Consider the following 23,631-nt stretch of genomic DNA (forward strand, 5'->3'; position numbering starts at 1 on the left):
ACATTAATTTTAACATGACATGTTGGAAAAATGAATATCAAAACAGAGCAAAATTTCAGGGAAAAAGAAAAAAATTCATTGAGCCAATGGGGAACAGATAAGTCCAGGGACGCAGTCAAGTCACAACAGTATATCAGAAACACAGAGGGCAAATATCCACTCAGCAGCCAAATGCTAGTGGCACCACTACAGAGAAAGCTTTCCCCCAAGCTGCCACCACCTCACTTGGGACAAAGGCTGCACATGTAAGAGATCCCCTTCAGCTAACCTGAGAGGGTGGGCTCGAATGTATGGTAGGAGGTGGTTTTCAGGTAGCCTAAACACAATTTCAATGGGAAAAATCCTAACTCATTCCAAATCCATACCAAGTTCACCCCCCAAACCACTCTAAATGTCTAATACCATAAGGAAAAGGTTTTGTGGCATGATAAAATAGAATAAATTACAATTAATAACATTATGCAGAATCAATAAAGTGCTAAAGTCAACAAATTAAAATGCTTCAGAAGTTTGAGCATCACATTATGAGGTTTAGCACCTCAAGTTTTAGTTGCAAATTGTGAGCAACTCTCTTCCATTTCACCTGTTTTTTTCCCCACTTTTCCCATGGGTTTTTCATCGGAAAAGTTTATCATGTGTTTTTTTCTTCTTCTTCTATTCTTTAGGAATAATATTCACAGTAGTTTGTAGAACCACAGCATAAAAACAGATACACTCTAAAAGGTAGTGCATGAAGCACATGCCTTTAAAACGTGGGGATGTTCTGATCATTGAGCAGTGCGTCACACAAAGCAGTGCACCCCTTTCCCAGCTGCATTCCATCTTCCGAGAGTCCTGAAGAGCACTTCTCCTAAAGCCTGCAGGACCACACCCAAGAAAGGAGTCCTTTCTGGACTTCTGTCCTACCAGAGGCAAGAATCTAAAATTTGATCCAGTCTCCTGACCCTTCTTCCTGGGAATATGAGGCCAATTCATCCCTGTCACTATTTCCAGAGCTCAAAGCAGAGAGGTCTGTCCTTTGGGTAACATGGGAGATAGACCTTGTTGATGTCCCCCACCCCATTCCCTGACCTTATATTGAAAAACTTGGTATGGATGAAGGTCTTAATATGCACAGTACTGATAAATAAAAATCCATATAGTAAACATCTGGATAGAGAGGGAAGAGTGTACCTATATCAATTAGCAGTACAGGGATACTTATTTTATATTCGTAAATATTTATTTAAACAGATAAAACTATCAAATCAAATTTTTTATTTTCTTGAAGTTGTGTATATTTTCTTAGTAATATGGAAATAAAAGACCATAATGGAGAGCATGCATAAAAGATTTCTGTCCTCATCAAAAACAATTAGTGGTCATTTTTGTTTTCCTGTTTTAAGTGTTTGCAGCAATATCTGGAGGACTGGATTCTTACTGTATTAAAAAATGTTAACTTTGTAGACTTGGTTGGGACCCACCAGTGGGTCGTGAGCCTATTTTTGGTGGGTTGTGAAAAGTTGTCAAACAAACAAAACCTTTGCCGAGTACCCTTGGCCAGTTTGCAGACAAAAATCATTAGCTGGAATTCTAACCTGTGGTATGAGGTCATCTTCATACCCCCCCCCCATTCAAATGTTCACATTTTGCTATTTTCGCCAGTAACTGTCATGCTTTAGGTCATGTGTGAACCCAGTTTCAGACTTTTGTCTGACCTGGAAGTCCCTAACTTCACATCTTGCTTGCAGTTCAGCCTTCTGGATACCCTGAAATTGCTGGAAAGGTTTGGGGGAACAGTACTTGAATTCCATTTTTAGGAAGAGTCTAGCAAATCTCCACACAAACAAACCATATGTAAGATCTCTAGCAGCCTCAAGAGCACAGGACCCCATTATTAATGATTTATTAATAATAAATAGAATATTATTACTTTGTAGATCTCTTTTTTTTTGGTCTAGTGAGTCACAATAGATGGTCATTTTTAAAAGTGGGTCCAGGTGCTAAAACCTTTGGGAAGCACTGCTGTAGATGCATTTCATAACCTCAGATTGTGTGTGCTTTCCAAACAGTACAGAGCATTTTTCTCCATGGAGTTATGTCACTTCATTTGAATACATTTCAAGCGTTGGGCGATAATCCAAAAACAGTGGGACTAACTCCCACTGTTTTTTTTAAAGTTTTTGTTTGTTTTAAGAGCAGCACCTCCCCAGTTGTTTGTAGCAAAAACCTTTTGAAATTCCAAAACAGCTGCAGAAAATTCACCAGCAGTTTGTTGTGCCCAGGGCTGGTGGTGTTCAAAGAATAAAATGGGGGACGTCCTGCTAGGAATGCTCTTGCCCTTAGCTGCACCTCACAGAACACTCTAATTTATGGCTTAAGAGGCACGCTCCTCATCAAATGACTGCATCAATAATATTCTTATTATTCCACAGAATTTGCCCAACAGAACTAGACGGATTGAAGTTTGAACTGTGTGGTATTGTATAGTTGGTCCAAAATCAAATTGGTGGAGAACAGGTAGACAAGCTTATTGCTCATTAGTAGTGATTAATGATTACCTATATTCTTCCATGTAGTTTTTGTCTTCCCAATCCTATCTGAGGACCATTTTGTAAAATCAGGTACCTCTACCCCTTTAGACTGCTTATGGGATGGTTTTTCCAACTGAATGCATCCCGTGAAAAGAACTTAATGTGAAAAACCAGCATGGCAGAGAGAGAGAGGTTCAACATAACTTTACTCTTGTCTTATTTTTCCTGTGTTTTAAGGAGATTTTTGTGGGGAAGCACATACATGTTGAGATAGCAGCGTTGGGAACTCTCTTTTTCTTTGATGGTCATTGGTCAAAGGATGGGCAGAAGGGCATTTTCTTTTGTCTGAGGTAGGGCAGGAGGAGCCAAGGGCATTCGTGCCTTACAACTGGCTGTAGAAGCCCAGGGAAGGGGGGGGGGAGGCAGTGATCACGCTTTTCACCGCATGGCTGCTGTGAGACACTCTGTTGTTACTTGGGCAGAGGAAGCCTCATTGAATGACCAGCTGAAGTTGGACTACTTCTGAGTACAACTGCCAAGGATTGGGTCATCCTGGTGAGCCTTGCAGCTGCTGCTTGTGACCCTCCTCCCTCTTGCCGCTTCTTGCCTGCTCTCTCACACTCCCTCCCACCCCCTCCTGCACTCTTTACAGATGGGATGGGGCAGCAAAAGAGTCTTTAAAGTGAACTCTCTCACACACACACACAGAGCCCGGCATCAGTCACATTTTTTCTGCAGCCAGATTTTTAAGGTGGAGGGGCAACTCGAGTCCTTAAGAGCTGCAAAGGGGTGACTCAGCAACTTTGAAAGTGTCCCCATTATGACTCTCTTTTGAGTCAATTCCTGCAAAACGGAAGTGCTTTGCACCTGCTTTTTCTGAACATTCCAAGCCTCGGGAAGCGCTGCGGAGGGCTCCCCACACCTCCTGCAGCCTGCTGCAGCCCTGCCAACCTAACGAAAGTCACAAGTGATCCTGGGGATTGTGTCCCTACCCTTGCCCCTCCCCCGCAAGAACTTACTGTGGGAGTAAAGCTCCTTCAAAGGTTGAGAACCACTGTATTATTCTATTAAACTACACCAGTTCAGTCTCACTGAATAACTGTTTAATTGAAGGTACTCATACCTCTCTGGTTTATTATGATAATTTAAAAGAGTGACTTCATCAAGTGCTAAAACTTTCCCATTGTCAATTAAAAATTGATATCTGCATAACCCACTGTGGATAAAAATCTGCATCCTTTATTATTGCTTCAATTGAAGATCTTGCTGGACTCCATCTATTCTTGTTCTTCTTCTAAACCCTCAAACTGTTACTCATCATAGAGTAATAACGCTCTTCTTAAACCTGTAAGTTTTGGGATACACAAGGGGCTGGGAAGAGTATAGGAAATACCATTGTGCATGCAAACTGTGGGCACAGGTCTTTGAATCCAAACTAATGTATTCTATCACAGTGATGTGTCTGAATGAATTTATCTGGATTCAGCAGCGTACATATTCTTTTATAAAAACTCAACGCTTCACCCAGTGTGCTTTCCTTAAACTTTACTCTTCAAAATAATCATTTTCTTAGTTTATAAGAGTAAGACAAATGATCATGCACTTGATTTCCATTCTGCCATCATCATCTGCTTAACTTAAAGAAGTAAAGACAATTTTTGGATGAGTGATTTCGGTTTCATATCAAAATGATTTTCCTCTGTGCTTGTAGCATGTTGCTTTCCTAGAAATGTCACTCTGACATTTGACATCATGTGGCTAAAAAGGAAAAGTCCAACTCAAAGCTTCACATGTCTTACTATATTCTATAATTTTGTTTCTCTCAGACAATCTCGTGGGATGAAAAATTTCTTGGGGAGAAAATACGGGGTGGGGGGAGAGAAAACTGCCATGGTGCAAAGATTTAATTTTGCAAAAAGAAAACCATTTTAAACTATTGAGGATAAAATAAATTGAACAATGAATTCATGTTCTTATGCTAAGCCCTTAAGATGCAGTAGGTTGAAGTACAATATATAACACAAGATCAAAACATAAACAATCAGTTAAAATTGAAAGGGAGCAATCCTACACACACTCACCTGGGTAAGTTCCATTAAACCCAGTGGAGCTTGCTTCTGAGTATACAGACATAGGATTGCACTGTTAGTGCTGAGCAAATACAGAATGACATTTTAAGTGAAAGTCTTTTATATCTCTAACATGATACTAGTTATTGCCAAACAAAACTACATCCAAGCAATTGAGAAACTGAAAATGGCTTATTTGGCTCTTTTTATTTTCTGATAAATGAAAAGTACTTGAAACTGCACTTTGTCAGATATTTTGTTTAACTGATAATTTTAGATGATGCTCTGGTCATTTTGCATTAGTTGCAAGATGGATATTTTCTTCTGTAACTAGGGCATGTCTGCTAGCATTACATACTCTGCAGTAAGACTTGGGCCCAGGGTGGGCATGATTTTTTATCCCATTTGAAGTTTTGGTGGCATACTTTTAATTTAATCAAATATAGCATGCTGAATATTTCTGACAATGCAGGGACAGAAGCTAAGTAAATTCCTGAAATTTACATGAACTGTGTCAAGAATCTGCCTGAGGACCATAGCTTTCCAAAACAGGAAATGGATTTCATTTTACTGTATTGTATTTTAAATTCATTTTTAACTATTTGCTCGTGGGCTTTAGCAAAAGCTATGGCAATAGAAAAAAAAATCTAATAAATGTGAAACTGCATGTTCAGAATACACATCCAAAAAAGCAGATGCAAGCTTTTTGGGAGTGCAGAATTTTTCTAATTGTTACTTCACTGCCTTGCATGAGCATGTATTGTTCCATGTTCAGAAACGTTTCCGACTTAAGTGGGCTGAAAAACATACCAGGCAAGATGGTACAGAAATTAACAGCCCAATCCTGAGCTGCCCGCAGTGCCCAGGCTCAGCGGCTCCGAGGAGGGCTGCTGCCGATTCCTGTGCCTTCCGCACTACCACGGCAGGCACCTCGGGAGAAGGGGACGCTCATCCCCTTCCCCTGAGTAAGGTAAGCAGCCCCGCAATGGGACTACTCTCTTTAGCGCCAACCGAAAGGCGAACCCGGGCGACCTCCACATGCTAGCCCAGCCCCAGCGGGAGCTGACTGTTCTCAGCAGCATGGAGCCGTGCCGCCAACCACAGGATTGGGCTCTAAATACGTTATTTAATTGTATTAAATATTAATAAAATAAATTTTAGGAGTTATTTTTGAATATGTGCTTAGGGCCCATCAGTTATCTCACTGTCCTTGTACACTGGAAGGCAGACACATACTCTGGATGGAATACTTCTTATATCTTCAAAAATAGAAGCCATATTTTGTAAAGTGTAAGTTGAAAATACTTGATAGCATTGTGGCAATGCTTCCATTATCAGAAGCTTCCTCTGTAAATAAAAGGAATGTTGTACCTGTGCAAGTAGCCCTTGTGCAAACAATTACTCCTTGTGTTCACAGAGGGATTTTCCAATGACAGAAACACTAGTCAGGATGCTAACCCCAGGCTTTTGAATATCCCTGAGGAGGAGGATGAGCCCCCATAGCCTCCTTCCATGGCTATTGACCTATTCAGTAGGCAGAGCTGCATCACTTACTTACCTGGTCCGTGTAAATAGCTTAATTATGGAATATTTTGGACAAATACCCCTGCTACCCCTGCTAGAATCCCTTCAGGGAGAAAGGCGGGGTAAAAATAAAGTTATTATTATTACTAGAAATAAGCAGACCTCTCTGGTTCTTCTACACTGTTCAGTGAAATCTCTCTGCCTAGATCCTGCTCCACCTTCCTCCTGATTTAGCAGAGAGCATGTACAAAATTATTTCTGGAACTGGTGCATGCACAGTTTGCTGCAGCTTTTGTTTCCTTCCATTTTTCCCTTTTCCCTGCTCTACTTACTGACTTGCATAAGCAATCATTGCTGAAGTGCAGCTTAATGGAAAAAATGAAATGAAAAAGATTTTAAAAAATGAAAAAGAACTCCTTATGTACTCATGAACTTGTTTCATAAGGAGTTCTTTTTCATTTTTTTAATCAATCCATACAAGTATTTGTTCAGATCAGTAAGGTAGAAGGAGGGAATGAGAATGTAAAGACATTAAATCTGTGGCAGACCGCATTTGTGCAATGGTTTCTATAAGTCCAAAAATCAAAGATTCCTGAAGCATTGGTGCTCCTTTTCAAAGAGCAGCAGGTAATTCAGAACCCCAAAATCTAGGTGGGAAGGATTTCATAAGCGTGACTGGCTTATCCTATAGTATCCTGTCAAATTTATCCTGTAGTTTTTTTCCCCTCAGATATGCAGTGATTGTTAGGAAATCTGATACTTTGAGGGTGTGAATATTTGAAGTTGCAAGGGGGGATGTTCCCCAGAAAACCACTGATATTTGTTGGAAATCTATTAATCTTGCTAGTGTGTCTCAGTGGCAGTCCTGGGGGGGGGTAAAAGCCCCAGACTCCATGCCTCTGGGCCCTGTGGGGGTGGCACCGCTGCACCCACTGCAGCGCCGCCTCTTTGCCCACTGCTGCCACCTCTTCCTGCCCTCTGGAGCTGTTCCAGGGGCAGGCAAACCCCTGCGCTGTGTCCACGGACACTCTGACAGCCTTCTGAGGCCTCCAGAAGACCCTTAAACCATACGTCCGGTTTTCATTGGGAAACCAGAAGTATTGTCTTACAGTGCTCCGGAGGCCTTGGAAGGCTTTTGGAGCGCCCAGGAACATCATACAAGGCTCCATAGGCTAGACTGGTTAAGTATTCCCTGGGAGGGTACAGCGTGTTTGGGGGGGGGGCAGCATGTTGCAGTCCTTTGCCCTGGGTGGCACAGGAGCCAGGTTCACAACTGGTGTGGCTCACAAGAATTATTTTCCCAAACCATTTCCTTAAGGGGCTTCTGTATTCCACTGAAACCGATCCTCAGACATTTCTGGCTCATTATAATGCGTGATTTCTGACTCCTGCTATTAATTGAATGGTGTATGCAGATCTGCTAATTTGCCACATTTGTATGTATTCAGGAATATAACGTATTCCAGTCTAGTGCTGAAATGCAGCACCAGATTTCCATCATCTTTGATGCCAGCTGACATTGAATAAGACACAAAGCCTGAGGATTTGACCAGAAAGCAGTTTCTTTAAAACCATGTGAATGTGTGGGCCTCATCAGTCTATTTTATTAGCTAGTGAAGACACCACATAATGGGCTGATGTTGGGAAACAGGATGACACATTTGTTTATATATTTATTTACTAAAGTAGGAACTTGCCCCTGAAGCAGCAATTTCACTTCTGGAGCAAATTTCTGCTTCAGATGGATACTTTTTCAGGATAAAAACAATGTATGGAGAAAGAGGGAACTTTCCCCTCCTCATGTGCCTTGACATCAGCCAGGATGGATTGCCATCCTTTCTGTTTTTAAGGAAAAAAAGGTGTTTCCAGTTGAAGCATGTGTTAGCTGCACATTTTTATACTGCCCTTCCTCCGAGGAGCTCAAGGTGGTGTTCATAATTCCTCCCCTCTTTCTGTCCTCACAACAATCCTGTGAGGTAGGTGAGACTAAGAGACAGTGACTGGCCCAAGGTCACTCAGGAAGCTTCTTGGCTAGGCAGGGATTTGAACCTGGGTCTTCTAAGTCTAAGTCCCAAACCACTACAACATCTTGGCTCTCAAGTATGTATGCATACTCACAAGTATAGGTCAGTCCTCTTTATCCACAGATACGGTTTCCGCAGGTTCTGAACCTGCTGTGTCAGACCAACCTGTACTTTCCAGACCTGACCAGAGGTTTCCTCCAAGCTCATCCAGGGAGCTTCACAGGGAGGCCACCTGCATCTCAGAAGGCCCGTCTGAGTTGCACTTCTGGTTTTCAGAAAAACTGGAAGTGCATCTCAGAGGCCTTAGACAAGTCTTCTAAGATGCAGGGAGGCTGCACATGGCCTTCCCACATCTCAGAACACTTCTGGACTTGATGGAAGGGCACCTCTGGTAGCGTTTGGAGGTCCTATAGGTGTTGGTCCATGAATTTCATTATCTATATGTATGCATATTTGTGGTATTTGGCACATATTTAATTCACCACACATCCACCCTTACTATTACCACTTTTCCTTAGGCTTTAAATCAGGAGTCAGCAACCTTCTTCCACAAAGCGGTCAGGCATCTAGACCATCTATACTTAAGAACATTTCATATGCATGTGCAAAACTCCCAGTTAGGCCATACAGCAATAAAAAAGAAGTGGGCTCAGTGCAGAGAGACACATGCCGAGACAGAATCAGACTCAAAAGAAGCTTCTGCCCTTGGTCAGCTTACACTGTAAGCCTTACAAAGATAGAATTACAAGCCTGAATTTTTTTTTTAGGAGCAGCATGAGCCAGGTAGATATATTTTTGGGGGACTACGAGCTGGATATTTTCCGGTGGTGGGCGAAATCTGGCCCACGGGCTGTAGGTTGCCTACCGCTGCTTTAAATTATCTCCTGATACTAGTCTGTTAGTCTTCTCTGCATGCTTTACCTCTTATCCTTTGTTTTTCTGTTTTTGGATCTCTTCAAGATGGATCTTTAAAACAAAAAAAAACTGATTTGAAAATGTTGCTTTATGAAGCAACTGTTGTTGTTATTATTATTATTAACTGTTATTATTAACAGTATTTATATTCCGCTTTTCAACAAAAAGTTCACAAAGCGGTTTACAGAGAAAAATCAAAGGACTAATGGCTCCCTGTCCCAAAAGGGCTCACAATCTAAAAAGATGCAAAAGAACACCAGTAGGCAGCCACTAGAAAAGACACTGCTGGGGTGAGGAGGGCCAGTTACTCTCCCCCTGCTAAAAAGAGGAGCACCCACTTGAAAAAGTGCCTCTTGCCCAGTTAGCAGAGGTTAAGAAAAGAAAGGTGTAAGCTTATACATATATAAGGTGAGGTGTAGGCTTACACACACACACACACACACACACACACAAATCTGTGTATAAAAAATCCATGTATAAATAGGCTGGACCTGTATGTATATATATACATACTGAACAGTCCTTTAACAATAACCTCGTTAATGAGAGAGAGCAGGCAGCTGGCTAACAATCCATCAATCCTTCTCTCTCCAGTGGACCCCTCCCTTCCCCCTGAGCAGGAGAAAGAAAGGTGATCCCTTTGCATTGGTGAAGGGAGGGGCTGAGTGAAGCACCTTTCTAAGCTTGGAGGACGACTGATTGATGGATTGTCTTCTTAAGGACTCTTATCTCACATCACAAAGGTCAGCAAGGCTGTTTTTCAATCACCGGAGCAAGTCATGAACGTGACTTGTGACAATGACTTGGAAATGAGTCATGACTCATATATATTAGAATTATGAAGCCTCATGATTTTTGTGCCTGCCACTCAGTTTTGCGCCTGTGTGTACTTGCTTCCTTTTTTTCACTGCTTCTGTGTTGTCCTGAAAGCCCTCATCACCGATCCAGAAGTCTGTATTCAGAAGCACGGCAGCAGCAGATGAAGTGGGAAAGAAGGCTGAATAAGACTGGGGGAAAGAAGGCAGGACAGCCTGGGGGGTGGGGGTTCTTGGCCATCTCAGAACAGATGTTTGGACAAATTATGGGTGGCCTGATTTTTTTTTTTTTCTGGACAAGGGAGAGGAGAAGGAGGAGCCCAATGGAGGGGAGTTGTGATAGGGACTCTTACCCTGCACATCCCTGATCTTGTCTGATCTTGGAAGCTAAGCAGGATCAGGCCTGGTTAGTACTTGGATGGGAGACCTCTTGGGAATACCGGGTGCTGTAGGCTTATACCATAGTCTTTCGAGACTGAAGGTTGCCAACCAACCATTTGTGATAGGGAACCTAGTGTCTGGATACAAGCCCAGGGAGGAGGCAAAGTATACGGGCAAAGCTAGGGAGAGGTGTTGTCTTGCAATAGAAGAGGAACATCTCCAAACCTCATTGCTCATTTTCCATTCTGGCGCAGCAGGAGCAACATACCTCCTCTTCCACACTTACTTGGAAGGAATCCTTATTGATTGACTGCAGTGGGACTTAAGTAGAGCTGCTGCAAAAGATTGGGTTGTAAGCCTTCTGGCTGCTGTGGGTGACCCGCCATCCCGCCTGCTGCTTCTGTCCCCTCATAATGTCATCCCCTCTCGCCTTGCCGAGCTTGACCACCTTCTTGTTAGTCTGTGGCCTGCTGCTTGGCACTCCTCCTGAAGACGGAATCGGGAGTCATGATGTGAATGGGGGGGAACAGGACATTGCTGGGGTTCGTAAGGAACCGATCACTTTTCTGCACTGCTACACTCTTTCGAATAACAGCACGTCCTTTGTTTACATAAATGAAATGAAAATGTTGGTTGAAGTGAAGGATTTCAATACATCATTGACTACAGATGGAATGGGAACATCAGGGCAGTGTTAAATGAGAACTCACACACACACACCCCAGCACCTCTGTGTTTTCTGCAGTCGCACCTGACTTGCACCGCAACTTGTTTCTTGTAAAGACTCGAATGTCAAAATGATTTTAAAAGACTCATGCCAAGTTGCAACAGCCACGTATGACCCGCAAGTACAGTTGAGCCAGGGGGTCAGCAATTCAGGCACAGTGACTCCAGCACATCTCTGCCTTTCATTGGTAGAAGCTGCAGGGAGGAAAATGGGGCATTACAAGGAAGTTTGCATGCCATTAATGGGAGCTGCTATATCTTATGTTATAGATGGAGTCCAGACATCATTAAGATAATCTAAGGGGTCTTTCCAATTAGCCTGCATTAATATTATAATATATTGCTACATTGATACAATTAACCCCTGCCTCAGGGCTTGGCATTATGGCAGATTTAGATTCCTTTATGATCTAGCTATGTGTGTCACTCCTAAAGGTCTGTTTTAATTGGGATAGGAAAAAAAAAAACCTCAGATGTTGATATTTGATAAGCTTGCAAATCGCATAGCACAGTCATTAAAGGCACCACGTTTAGCTGGAAGGCTGGACACACAGGAGCACAAGGATAAAAGCTACCTGCTGGGTCCTTGACTAGGTAGCTAATTGCCCTGATGCTTACAGAATGAATAGGGTTGCTGAATAAATGGAAACTAAGTAATTTTTCAGCCAGTTTGACTGAAAGAACCCAAACATGCACATTCATAGTGGTTTATAATGTTAGTCTGCCTTTTCACAGAGCACAGCAGCTGATAGTTTTAGAGATGTGTTGTCTTCACCTGGTGCAGGTATCAAGAAAAGTCACACCAATTTACTGGGGGAAAAAATCAATCATAATGTTTAGGCTTACATTTTGCATCCCAGGAGAACACGCAGGCCCAGAGGAATGTATGCTTGATAAGTCAGCCATACCTTAGATTATGTTAATTCCATTCCTGCAGTATGAGAGAGAGAGAGCGAATTTGGAATGTCATTGGGAAATGTGAATTGTTGTAAACTCTTTTTTAATTAAGCACAATCTCTTACCAATTAGTTGCAGCTAAGTATTTAATTTTGATCAGTTGTGCCCATAATATATTTTAACAAAGTGGAAGTTTAGGTTGCATTTTGTCCTGTCGACCTGAAGTTGAAAAATGCTGAGAGACAGATCAGTCTAGTCAATCTACAAAGACCTATTCAAAGTATGTTGGCCATTAAGTAAAAATATATACACAGGACCTGATCCAGTCATGGTTTGGTATAACATGTAATTTTGTGTGAGAATTGAACATTCACTTTCCACAGCAACACTGGGACTTAAAATGTAACTATAAGCACACTACTTTATATGATGTCGTTCTGTGTTCAGTGGGGCTTAATTCCAAGTAAGTATGCATATGAGTGCATCATAAAGATCTTGGCTTTAGCAAAATACTGATCCCATGCAATCACACTGGGATCGTAAGTTGCCCAGTCCACTCGTGCATATGGGACCCCTACTTCATAGATTGTTGGACACTGCAAGATGGGAAGGGCATGGGAGCATTTAACTTGCCCCCCACCTCATGCAGCATCCTCTTGCAGGCAGCCCAAATTTATTAAAACCATGTGCAAGTAAAATAACATTGCACACAACCAAGTTCCAACCCAAATTTATAATGTTATCTGTAAAAGAATGCAAACCTGCCAAACTTCCCTGGGTTCTGGAGCAGTTAGATTGTTATATCATTTAAACCACTGACTAAGACCTGGTCGAAATGTATTGAGAAGATGTCCATATGAAGATTCTTCACTTTTATTCCAGAGTTAATTCTTGATAAGTTTGGTAATATAGATTTGGTGTATGTGCATAGTTGCTTTAATTTTATATGATTTAGTAAATTCATGGGTTTCTATTCAGGTGGCATAGGGGTTTACCATTGGCTGAGTGCCCACACCTTTCAGAGAGACCACTTGCATGGACAGACCCCTAAAGGTGCAGTAGTGCACAGTGTGTCATTGGGCTGAATGGGGTGCACAGGGGACCCAGTGCAAGGCTTTGCTCCACACCACCTCATAACCTGCCACCAACTTTATTCTTACTAATTTGAATGAGTGACTTGGATCTCTTTTGTTGTTCATCTGTAGTTTTGAGACCAGTGATTCTATTATTTTTGTATTACTGTTTTTATAGCTAGACTTCAGTGTACTGCTTTTTGTTCAGAAGCCTGCTAAATCCCTCTGATAATTTATTTTGAGACTAGCATGCCACAGACTACTTAAACAGTGAATGCTTTTATATACTCAAATAATGGCATTATTAGACTTATTTGGGATCACTATTGCTGTTGTCATTTAATGCCAATTTGGGTCTGCTTGGTTTTAAGAGATTTTGAAATGACATCAATCTGCACTAATTTTTAAGCATAAAACCTGATAATTCTTTTGGAGTAAATGGTATCCTTAGCATTTTAATGCAAAACAAGTTTAGGTCAGTCATTGCATTGAGATGTCCAAACTTCTTGTAAAATGAGGAAAAATTGAGGAGATGCTGAGCAATTATCACAGTCCTTGAATAGTGTTTTCCGTAATGTGTTGTTTGCATGGGGAAATGCATGACTTTGACCAAAGAACTGCAGAAATGCTTGTTTTGCCTTCCCCACGCTACCTTGTTGATTTTTAAATATTTTAGGATCACGATTTTCTAATTCTCATCTTAATCTTTTGGAAAAAAGCTTGTGGTACTTTTTCATACACAGATAAGCCAATCACACACTGGAGTGGAGGGGAAACAGTTTAAAATAACCTACAGAAGGTCTGTTATCAGAAATGAAAAGTATAGCTGAGAAAAAATTGACCCCTGTTGTTTTCTTCTAGGAATGTCAGCTCTGCTGGAGAAGAAGCCCGCAGAAGAATGAGAGAGTGTGATGGACTTACTGATGCATTGCTGTATGTGATTCAGTCTGCTCTAGGAAGCAGTGAAATTGATAGCAAGGTTTGTTACCTTTGTCTTTATAGAAACAATACATTAATGGGGGAACATTGTATAGTGGTCACATTGACTCCTCCATGCGTGTGTTAGTGCTTTGTTAAAATATGATGACAGAGGCGTAGCTAGATCATGTGACACCCAGGGCCCATAAATTTTTGTCATCCCATATGACTTAATTAAGTAATTATTAATAATTATTACTTAATTATTAATTATATTGTTTAATTAATTAATTCACTTTTTATACCACCCTTCCTCTAAGCAGCTCAGGGTGGTATACATGGTTCCTCCCCTTATTTTGTTCTCACAACAACCCTGTGAGGTAGGTGAGACAAAGATAGTAATAGTCATGACATGGAATGAATAATAATAATGGCCAGAAAAATAAATGCAGTGAGTATTTCCCCACAAGCAATGGATGAAATTCTGCATCAAATGGTATATAACATGATGGTATTATTCCTAAAGCCACGATTTCCAGAATTTTGGTCACTAGGGTGTCCCCCCCCCAGATGTCTCATTGGACTGTTTTGAGTTAAGGCAGTGGTTCTCAAACTTTTAACACTGGGACCCACTTTTTAGAATGATAATCTGTCCAGGACCCACCGGAAGTGATGTCATGGCTAGAAGTGACATCATCAAGCAAAATAAAATAATTATAAATAATTAAATTAAAGAAAAACAGATAAATAAGGGGAAGCCAGCCCTGTTTCACCAAGTGAATTTTCTCTGTAGCCTGCCTGCAATAACACCCCCCCACCCACACACAGATAAAGCAGTGAGATTTTCGGTCCTCCCCAGTGCCCATCTTACCAGCTCAAGCAACTGTTTTATTCTTTTGTGGGGGGTTGCTGCCTGCAATAATACCTCCCTCCACGAATAAAGCAGTGAGATTTTCAGCCCTCCCCAGTGCCCACCTTACCAACTCAAGCCTCTGGTTTATTCTTTGCCGGGGGGCTGCCTTCTGGAGCATTTGTTGAGCTCTGCTTTCATCAGATTGGGACCATGCAGCTATCCTTGCATTCCCCTTTGCCTGACTTGGCCAGGAGCCAAGGCACATTTGCTTACTCGCAAGTAAACGTGACAGTGTGGCTTAGTTTCACTTTCCATAGGGCTCAATACATTCATCTGCTTGGAGGGAGGGACTTCCTTCTTGGGTGTTTTTTGGGGGCTGCTTTTATTGGATAGGAACCATTCCAGTGTCATTGGATTCCTCTCAGCCTGCCTTTTCCAACGAACTATGGCACGTTTGCCTACTCACGAGTAAACATGCAATATGGCTCAGTTTCATTTTCCATAGGGTTCCATGCATTTTTTGGTTTCTGGTTTTTTGGCTATAACTTTTGATGGAAAGGAGATATTTCAATCTGGTTTTTTGCATTGCATTCTGCTGGAAATTCCACATCCAACGGCATATAGCATGATGGGGTTACTCCTGTCCTTCGTGATGTTAGCAATGTTGGGGCATTTGTGGTGTTACACCCCCCCAAGGGTGGTACCTGGGGCGGACCACCCCCGCCACCCCCCACTAGCTACGCCACTGTATGATGGTCGGCCCAAACCTATGGGCCTTTTATTCCAGAAGACTAGTGTCCCACTGGTGTAAAAGGCTCTGCAAGGGCGCGAAGATTCCATGATGCTGCATGTTCCATGATGCTGCAAACCCCAGATGACACCAGGGCATATAGACTGGAATAGGGGTTGGTTCATTAGTGGGGACAGGGGGAGTAATGAGTGGAGAGGGAGAGGAACTGGGGGCCATGTCAAGGGTGGGAGGGAATGGGTCCAGCAGCAGGAACTTTCACCAAACCCTAACCCACATCTTCCAACTTGTCCCTGGCTCTCCTTATGTCAGTAAAATGGCTGTTGTAGGTCTGAGGAGACTCATAGACAATTAGGGAACCTATCAGGAGGTAAGTAAAAAAAATACTTCCTGCAGGCTGTCCAGTCACCCCTCTCCACTGCCATATGCTGCATGCTCTCCATTGATGCAGCTGCATTCTATAACATGGCAGGTGATATGATTGGGTTGTGAGTTTATTAATTGTTGATGTTAGCCACCTGCTTTGGTTTGAAACTGAAATGCAGAATGTAAATGTTTTAAATAAACCTTAGGGTCTTTACTCAAAACCTCATACTGTGTGTTCATGTGCTGTTACATATCTACCAACCTCTTGACTTATTTTTACTGTTTAGTGGTAGTAGCCATTCTTTAGTTAAAGCTAGAGTTTTTGTAATGAACTCCAAAATGTCCACATACCTAAAAGTTTTAAAACAAATTTTGCAACCTTAACAGAAAATAATATTGACCTAGAAGATTTTTTTAAATTGTTCTCAGTTGAAATTGTTTTTTGGTATACAAACACTGTTCTCCCCTTTTTCAAAATGCCTTTTTTTAAAGTAGTTCAGCTTCAGGACCATTTCACAAATGATACATTTTCTACAAATATATCACTTCTGGGCAAGAAATTTTGTACAGCTATATGCATACCATCATACTTTCTGACAGTTCTGCACACTCTTGTGTGATTCAGATTTATTTTTGTTTTAATTTATACATTTAAATTTTTTATCAGTGATATAAATTGTTTCCGTTTTAAGTGGTTGTTAGCTGCCTTGAATACTTGAGGGAAAAGGTGGTATATAAATCCTTAGATGACGGGCAGCCCAATCCTGAGCTGCCCGGAGCACCCAGGCTCGGCGGCACCAAGAAGGGCTGCCGCTGAATCCTGCACCTCCCGCGCTACCGCGGGAGATGCCTCAGGAGAAGGGTATGTTCATCCCCTTCCCCCATGTAAGGCATGTAGCCCCGCAGTGGGGCTACTCTATTTTTTTCTGCTGACCAAAAGGTTGGCAGTAAGGAAAAGGTGTTGTGTAGGGCGCGCAGCCCTACACGAGCACCTTGGATCCCGTGGAGCAGAGCTCCGCGGATCCTCCTCTCTCCCTCCCCCTGACATGCGTCCCGCCTGCCCCCTGGCACACCTCCCTGCACCCTATCTCCACCCCACACCGGCCTCCCCCCTCCCCAGAATGCCTCCTCCCTGGAACACCTCACTGGGCTAGCAGTGGTGGGAGCCTGGCGGTGAGCCTTACGGCATGTTTGCAACTATGGTCGGCGGCATGGCTCTGTGCCACTGACCACAGGATTGGGCTCTGAATGAATAAATAAATATGTGATGGATGCCTGGCATATCTGTTATGTGCACTGTGGAATTTAATTACAGAAGAAGCTGGGAAGGCAGCAAGGGAGGGGCAGTGAATTTAGTCCTGACAGGCATTTCCCATAAATAGCAGCTGCACATGGAGTTTGAATAGGAAGAGACTGAATGAGAGTGATGCAAATGAATAATTTAACCATCCGGTTATAGTCACTAGATACTGTTCTGCCATGAGAGAGTAGGCAATATGACAGCAAGACCTATACAAAACTGAACCACTACCTACTATGGAAAATGTGGAAATGAAAAATGAATACCTCGATCAGCTTAGGTTCTGGAGAATGTCTCAGGTGGAGGTTGGGAAAGTTTTTTTGTTTATTTGTTTTTGGTCTCCCAAGGCAGAGCGGGATGAGGGCATTGCCATTGATGAATTGATAAAATTCTCCTTATTTTATACTTTCAGCAAATGTTCTGATGAAGTTCTCTGTTCTGAATATTTTGAATATATCCATGTTAGCATTTCCCACTTTTAGAATGTGGATGTTCTCTGATAAGTTCACTATGAACTTCAAGAAATAAATTTGTTCTGTGTTCACCTGATAAAATTTCTTATAACAGCCAAGGCCACTCACAGACTTACTGCATTCTTTAATAAGCACTAGAGGTTGTCTTGTATCTGCTGCTTACCTCTAGAGCGGTGATTTTCAACCTTTTTCATCTCTCAGCACACTGACAAAGTGCTAAAATTATCAAGGCACACCATTAGTTTTTTGACCATTGACAAGGCACACTATGCTGCTTGTAGGAAGCTCAAATCCCCAGTGGAAAATTGCTGTTCTGGAGTGCCAGAGTTCACCCAAAAGGCCTGGAATGGTTGTAGAGGGGAAAGGGGGAACACAGGTTGAGGGAGGCTACTAACCATCTCTGATTGCAGTGACTTGCTCTTTTGCTATGTGATCATCTCTGAGTTGGGCAGGCTCATCTTGTGTAAAGTAAGCTGATTTTATTAAACAACAACAACAACAACAACAACATCAGAGGATAACGGTGGGGCAGGACATTGCTATTCCTGGGGAGAAAGTTGCATACAACAGCCCTGCTTTCACAGCACCAAATGAGGCAAAGTGGAACTGTCTCTAAGGTGCTAAGCAGTCTTTTGGCATGTTCAGTGCAGTCACCCACAAAAGCTTAAAAATAATGACCCCTACTGGCACTACGGTATAATTACAAACAAACTCACAAGCCTCTCTAGGATAGCTATATTCAACCTTTTCCCCTCACAGTACCCTGACAGAGCACTACAGTTGTCAAGGCACACCATCAGTTTTTGGCAATTGATAAGACACACCACACTGCCAGCAGGTGGCTCCCATACCCCAGTGGCCCTACTAATGAATGACCTTCCCCCAAATTCCTGCACACACATGCAGAACATTCATGGCACACCATTGTGCCATGGCACTGTGGTTGAAAATCGCTTCTCTAGGACAAGGGTCTCCAAACCCCAGCCCGGGGACCAGATGCAGCCCGCAGCAAGCCTCTATATGGCCCGCAGCCAGCCTCTTGTCCCCTGAAAGCCTCTGGCCCACTCAACTGAACATGACCAGCGTTGTGCTCTGATTGCATCTGGAGGGTGTTCTGAGGGCCAGAGAGGCTGAGTGAATGAACCCACTCATTCATTTATTCATTCATCTAAGTTCAATCTCTAATTTATTTATTTAAATTTTATATTTAAATTTTTTTCTGGCCCTCAGCACTGCGCCAGATTTTTCATGCGTCCCTCTAGCCAAAATGTTTGGCGACCCCTGCTCTAGGAGAACAAACTGTTGCCTCTAGGACAGGGATCAGCAGCCTTTTTCTTTAAAAGGACCAGACATTAGGTGGTGATATCATCATGTCATTGCCAAACTTCCAGGTTGCTGATACCTGGAAGCAACCTATGCTGAATCTAGCTTGGGAGGTGAAGTCCCCAGGCATAAGACTTAAAATATTTCTAGGCGACTCAATGGACTGATGCAGACTGTTAGTGTCCACAGCAAGGTCTGAGAGCAATGCAGTGGGTACATACATGGGTTTATATAGGCTAAGTGCTTTACAGTGCAATCCTAACCCCCGGATTAGGCCGGCACAAGTCACTTGTGCCGACCCAGGGGTGTTTGCACTGACTTTATAGTCGGGATTCAGACCTGGCAGGGTACATTTGCATTGGCCTAGCTCGGCTGGCAGGAGGCAGGTGGGGAGAGCAGGAGGCAGGGCCAGGATCCAGCAGTTATACCTGGTGGCTCAGATCCAAGTAGACCCATTGGGGCCAGTGCTGCGCAACACAGGGTAAGGGGGGAGTTTTCTCCTTGCCTCAGATTGTGCCAATTCTGGCCTCAAACATGCACTGGATACAGCGTGGGCCCACCAGCCTGCCAGCTTCAGCTCAAGTTGGGATTGCACCCTTAGTCTGTTCTACGGTCCCACTGTGCAGGGCTGCCATTGTTCAGTTGGGTGGAGTGTTCCCAAGCAAGTGCAGCCAGGATCACTTCAGTTTCCTGGAGGCACAGTGGTTGAAAGGAGTGGTGCGCTTAGCTGGGTTACAGGAGCTGTTCGGAAGCGCATGCAGCTAAGTGGACAATAGTGGTTGTGGGGTGGAAACATGGGGTGTTCACTTGAGGGACCGACAATGGTTAGTGAGGAAAGGAAGTGCTCTTTTGCCCTAATTCTCTTCTAACCCCCTTTTGGCTATTGTGAATCCTTTACTTCTCTGCACGTAACTTTTCAGATTTGTGAGAAAAGCAGAACTGACTTGTGTTGCATACATTTGATGGAAAGAAGCAGAACATCATTATAGAAGATACATTGTTTGGCAACATGTCATACATGTGCCTGGTAATTGATTTGTTTGCAAATTACAATAGCTCATAGAGTGTTGAATCAATTAGTGGGTAGAAAAATAGTCTGATATGCCAGGTTATTATTGTAATCAGGAATAATTCTGCATACAGATTGCAATAATTCTGCTTGCACTGAGCGCGCGCGCGCGCGCGCGCACACACACACACACACACACATACACACCTTCAGAAAGACAGTGGGGGCATTTTTAACTTCATTTGCTGCAGAAAAGCTGAATCAGTAGTCGTCTTTCAGAGCTTTTTGAATAATAATAATAATAATAATAATAGAACAGCAGCTAAGACACTGGACTATTTGGGAACTGAGTCTTCTGAACAATCCATACCATTTCCTTCTCACCAAGGCTGGGAAAATTCAACCATTTCTAGACAATTTCTTTAGCAGAGGCTTCTGCTTTTACAGGTTCCTTGAAAGATACCTGTCCAACTAAACTTTCTTTAACTGCTTAATACTCTAAAAAGGTAAACAGATTCCAAATTTTAACTGTTCTCATGAAAGAAGAGAATACCTGGCACATTAATTTACAGTGTTTGGAATAACTGGAAGGGAGTTGCATCTCTGAATTCGTTTTGGTTAACTACATACATTTTCTGTGACTTTTAAACTTAAATTTTCTTTAATGTCAACTTTTAAATGCCTCATGCAACCTCAGAAAGAGTAACTACAGCCTGGCATACTGAAATATGGTATTGACTTTTTCAACTACTATATAAAAAAAAATCATAATTTCTATAAAGGATCAAGTATATTTCAGTGAGGTTTTTTTATACAAGTCTATAGTAAGAGGGTTTCTTTTTTTTTATAAAGTCAAGAAAAGGTGCCTTTTTTCTTCCTGTAAGCTGATGTTATCTCAGGCATGTAGGAATAGATTCATCCTAGATAAATACCTAGTTATTATTATTATCCCCAATGTGAACAGTTGCAATTTTGCTGAGACGAAGTATGCACTGGCCTACTTGTGTCAGATGTGAAGCTTGGCACATGTGCTTTTGCACTTTTGTTTGTTGGTGATTGTGGCATACTATTTCAGGAGCAATATACCACCTGAACTCTGATCACTGACGGTTAAAGAGACTATTCTCATACGTATTTTAATTACCATCTACCATCTACCGGGTAGATGGGACTCGTTAGCCTGGGAAGGCAGCTCATCTGAGAGAAGGAAAACTCTGATTCCAAACCTCCACTGCCTTGTGGCTACATCAAGTTTTGGAAAAGACTTCAGGAGTCAACCTCGAGGCAAAATCCGGAACCGGGGTCCCTGAGGCAGTTCGTGGCTGAACACAGTCACGTTCTGGCAACTCCTGCGATGCCGCTGGAACCAACTGTATTGGCCTCTGCCTTTCCATTGGACCATTTCAGCGACATGGAGAGGGGGGATTTGCTGCATGGGTAACAGCCTATCCTCCATACTTACTTTACCCAGGCTTCGTGCATTGGAAAGGACACTGTTCCAGAACCACCATTCAGAGTGCAATACCATAGTCTTCTGAGACTGAAGGATGCCAACAACATTTTAATTATTTGTGTCATCAGCATTCAGAATGGCTCAGCCTGAACATCCCATATACAGTACTTGCAGTGGATACTGGGCAATTGTGACAATTTCAGCACTTTTTGGTAGTCTGGTTTAGCTTCTCTTTCTTTTTGCTCATCATATTTATTTGATGGCCTCATGTGCTAATTGGAATGTAGGCTGTAGACTCTTAAAGACATAGACTATATTATTTTACATTTATGTATAGTCTTTGGTTATAGTCCAAAGCTCTGTATGATTCCAATGCTGATACAGAGCTTATGCAAGTCCTAGAGCCTTGGAGAATGCTCAGTACGAGCATGGGGTATTCCTCAACAGCAGAGAATGCTCCATATGAGTTCCCAGAGTGTTTCCTTTGTGCACATTGGAACTCCTGTCTTGTATATCAGTATCTCTGGATTAGAGTACATGCTGAAGATTCATTAATGTTTCTACCTTACTGAGCCTAAAGTGCAATTTTGCACTTCACTGGAGTGAATTCTCCAACCTTCTTTTAAGAATTCAAGGATATGCATTGCTTCAGTTACCTGGTATCCTGAAATAGTGCCAAAATAATGGCAAGTTCCATTTTGAACTACTACCTGAGACGAAGTATACTATTATATGCTGGTAGTATTCACCAGCATATATTGATTCAACAGAGATCATAGCTTAGCCTTCCTGCTTGACTTTGAGTTGAAAGTGTTTTGCCTGAAGTGGTGATGATCTAAGGCAGGGGTGCTCACACTTTTTTGGCTCGAGAGCTACTTTGAAACCCAGCAAGGCCCGGAGATCTACCAGAATTTTTTTTACAATGTTCGCGCCATCATAACATATAACATTTTTATGTGTACAATGTATGTTGGTGTACCTTGAGCCCCACTGAGTATAACAGGACTTACTCCTGAGTAGACATGCCTAGGATTAGGCTGTGAGGCTGCAATCCTAGCCACACTTACCTGGGAGTAAGCCCCATTGAGTACAATGGGCCTTACTCCCGGCGTTTCCTCCCAGAGGCACCTGAAAGGGGAGGGGGTCGGCACTCCGCGATCTACTCATTTTGCCTCGCGATCTTCTGGTAGATTGCGATCCACCTATTGAGCACCCCTGATCTAAGGTAAATTGCCACCAGTGAGTAATTCCAAAAATTTGACAAACCTGGGGATATAGTTACCATCCTGTTAACCATGTGTTTATTGAAAAAGATAGAACCTTTTTGTTTTCTGAGCAAAGTTAATATTTTACATATCAACTAGGTGAAAGGTCAAGATCACTATAAACTTGTTCAGATTATAGTTTTGTTCAGATATACTTTCTCTCTGGATAGTATCTGTGGGGAATGAGCCCCTGGTGGGTTTTATCTCTCAAGACTGAGGAGTTCCCATTCAAATAAACATGAGTCTCCTGATACATTTATTTAGTTCTTTCTATAGTTTAGGGAGTGAATTAGGAGTAGGTGAGCACAAAGCTCTCTGTCCCCTAGCAGTAACCCTGAGGGGAAAGTTTCAGCTGCACAAACTCATTATTGTGTTTAGAAAGCCTCACCATTTCAGACCAAATCAGGTTTTATTTTAAACTGAAAATCAAATGTATTTTAAAGAAGTTGTGTTAAATTTTTCATTAATACTATTGATTCCTCTTTGCCCTTTAAATATACTTCTAGATGTTAATATGATTCCGCATAGAAGAGCAATAATAAACTAGTACCTCAGTCACCGCTACAATCCAAAGTTAGGGTGCCCAAACAGAAAGATGGCACCTTGGAAAAGCTCTTCTCCCAAGTGATGAGAGACCACCCTCTCCCCCAAATAATCCTGGCGATTCCTCTTAAAATTCCAAAATGCAAATTGTAGCAAAAAGTTACAGTGCAGCAATCCTGCTCCCTCCTACTATAGCTAAGCTAGATATGGTCTCTATTTCAGTTTACCGTCCCAGGCTTCCAGTCTTGCCACCCCCAGAACTACCAGTGATGGGCAGAACCCACATGGAGCATCCAATGTTAGACCACTGCACACAGGTGGGATATTCTAATAAAGGGAGAGAAATGGAGGGCAAGGAACTACAGACTAGACACTAAGCATTAGACCCTGAGCCTTGGTCTGCCTTCCAGTTTCCCTTACTACTTCCCACATGAAAAATATAG

At 42.4% G+C, this 23,631-nt stretch overlaps 1 protein-coding gene across 1 annotated transcript in view; it reads left to right on the forward strand.

The window, feature by feature from the left end:
* The window catches only part of CTNND2 (catenin delta 2), a 575,776-nt gene that overhangs the window by 433,044 nt on the left and 119,101 nt on the right, over positions 1 to 23,631 (forward strand). The window contains exon 10 of the mRNA XM_066622958.1: positions 13,799 to 13,916. Coding sequence (XP_066479055.1) covers positions 13,799 to 13,916 — 118 coding nt within the window. The remainder of the gene's footprint in view (positions 1 to 13,798; positions 13,917 to 23,631) is intronic.

The sequence above is a fragment of the Tiliqua scincoides genome, chromosome 4 (assembly GCF_035046505.1).
Source record: "Tiliqua scincoides isolate rTilSci1 chromosome 4, rTilSci1.hap2, whole genome shotgun sequence".
Classification (NCBI taxonomy): Eukaryota; Metazoa; Chordata; class Lepidosauria; order Squamata; family Scincidae; genus Tiliqua; species Tiliqua scincoides.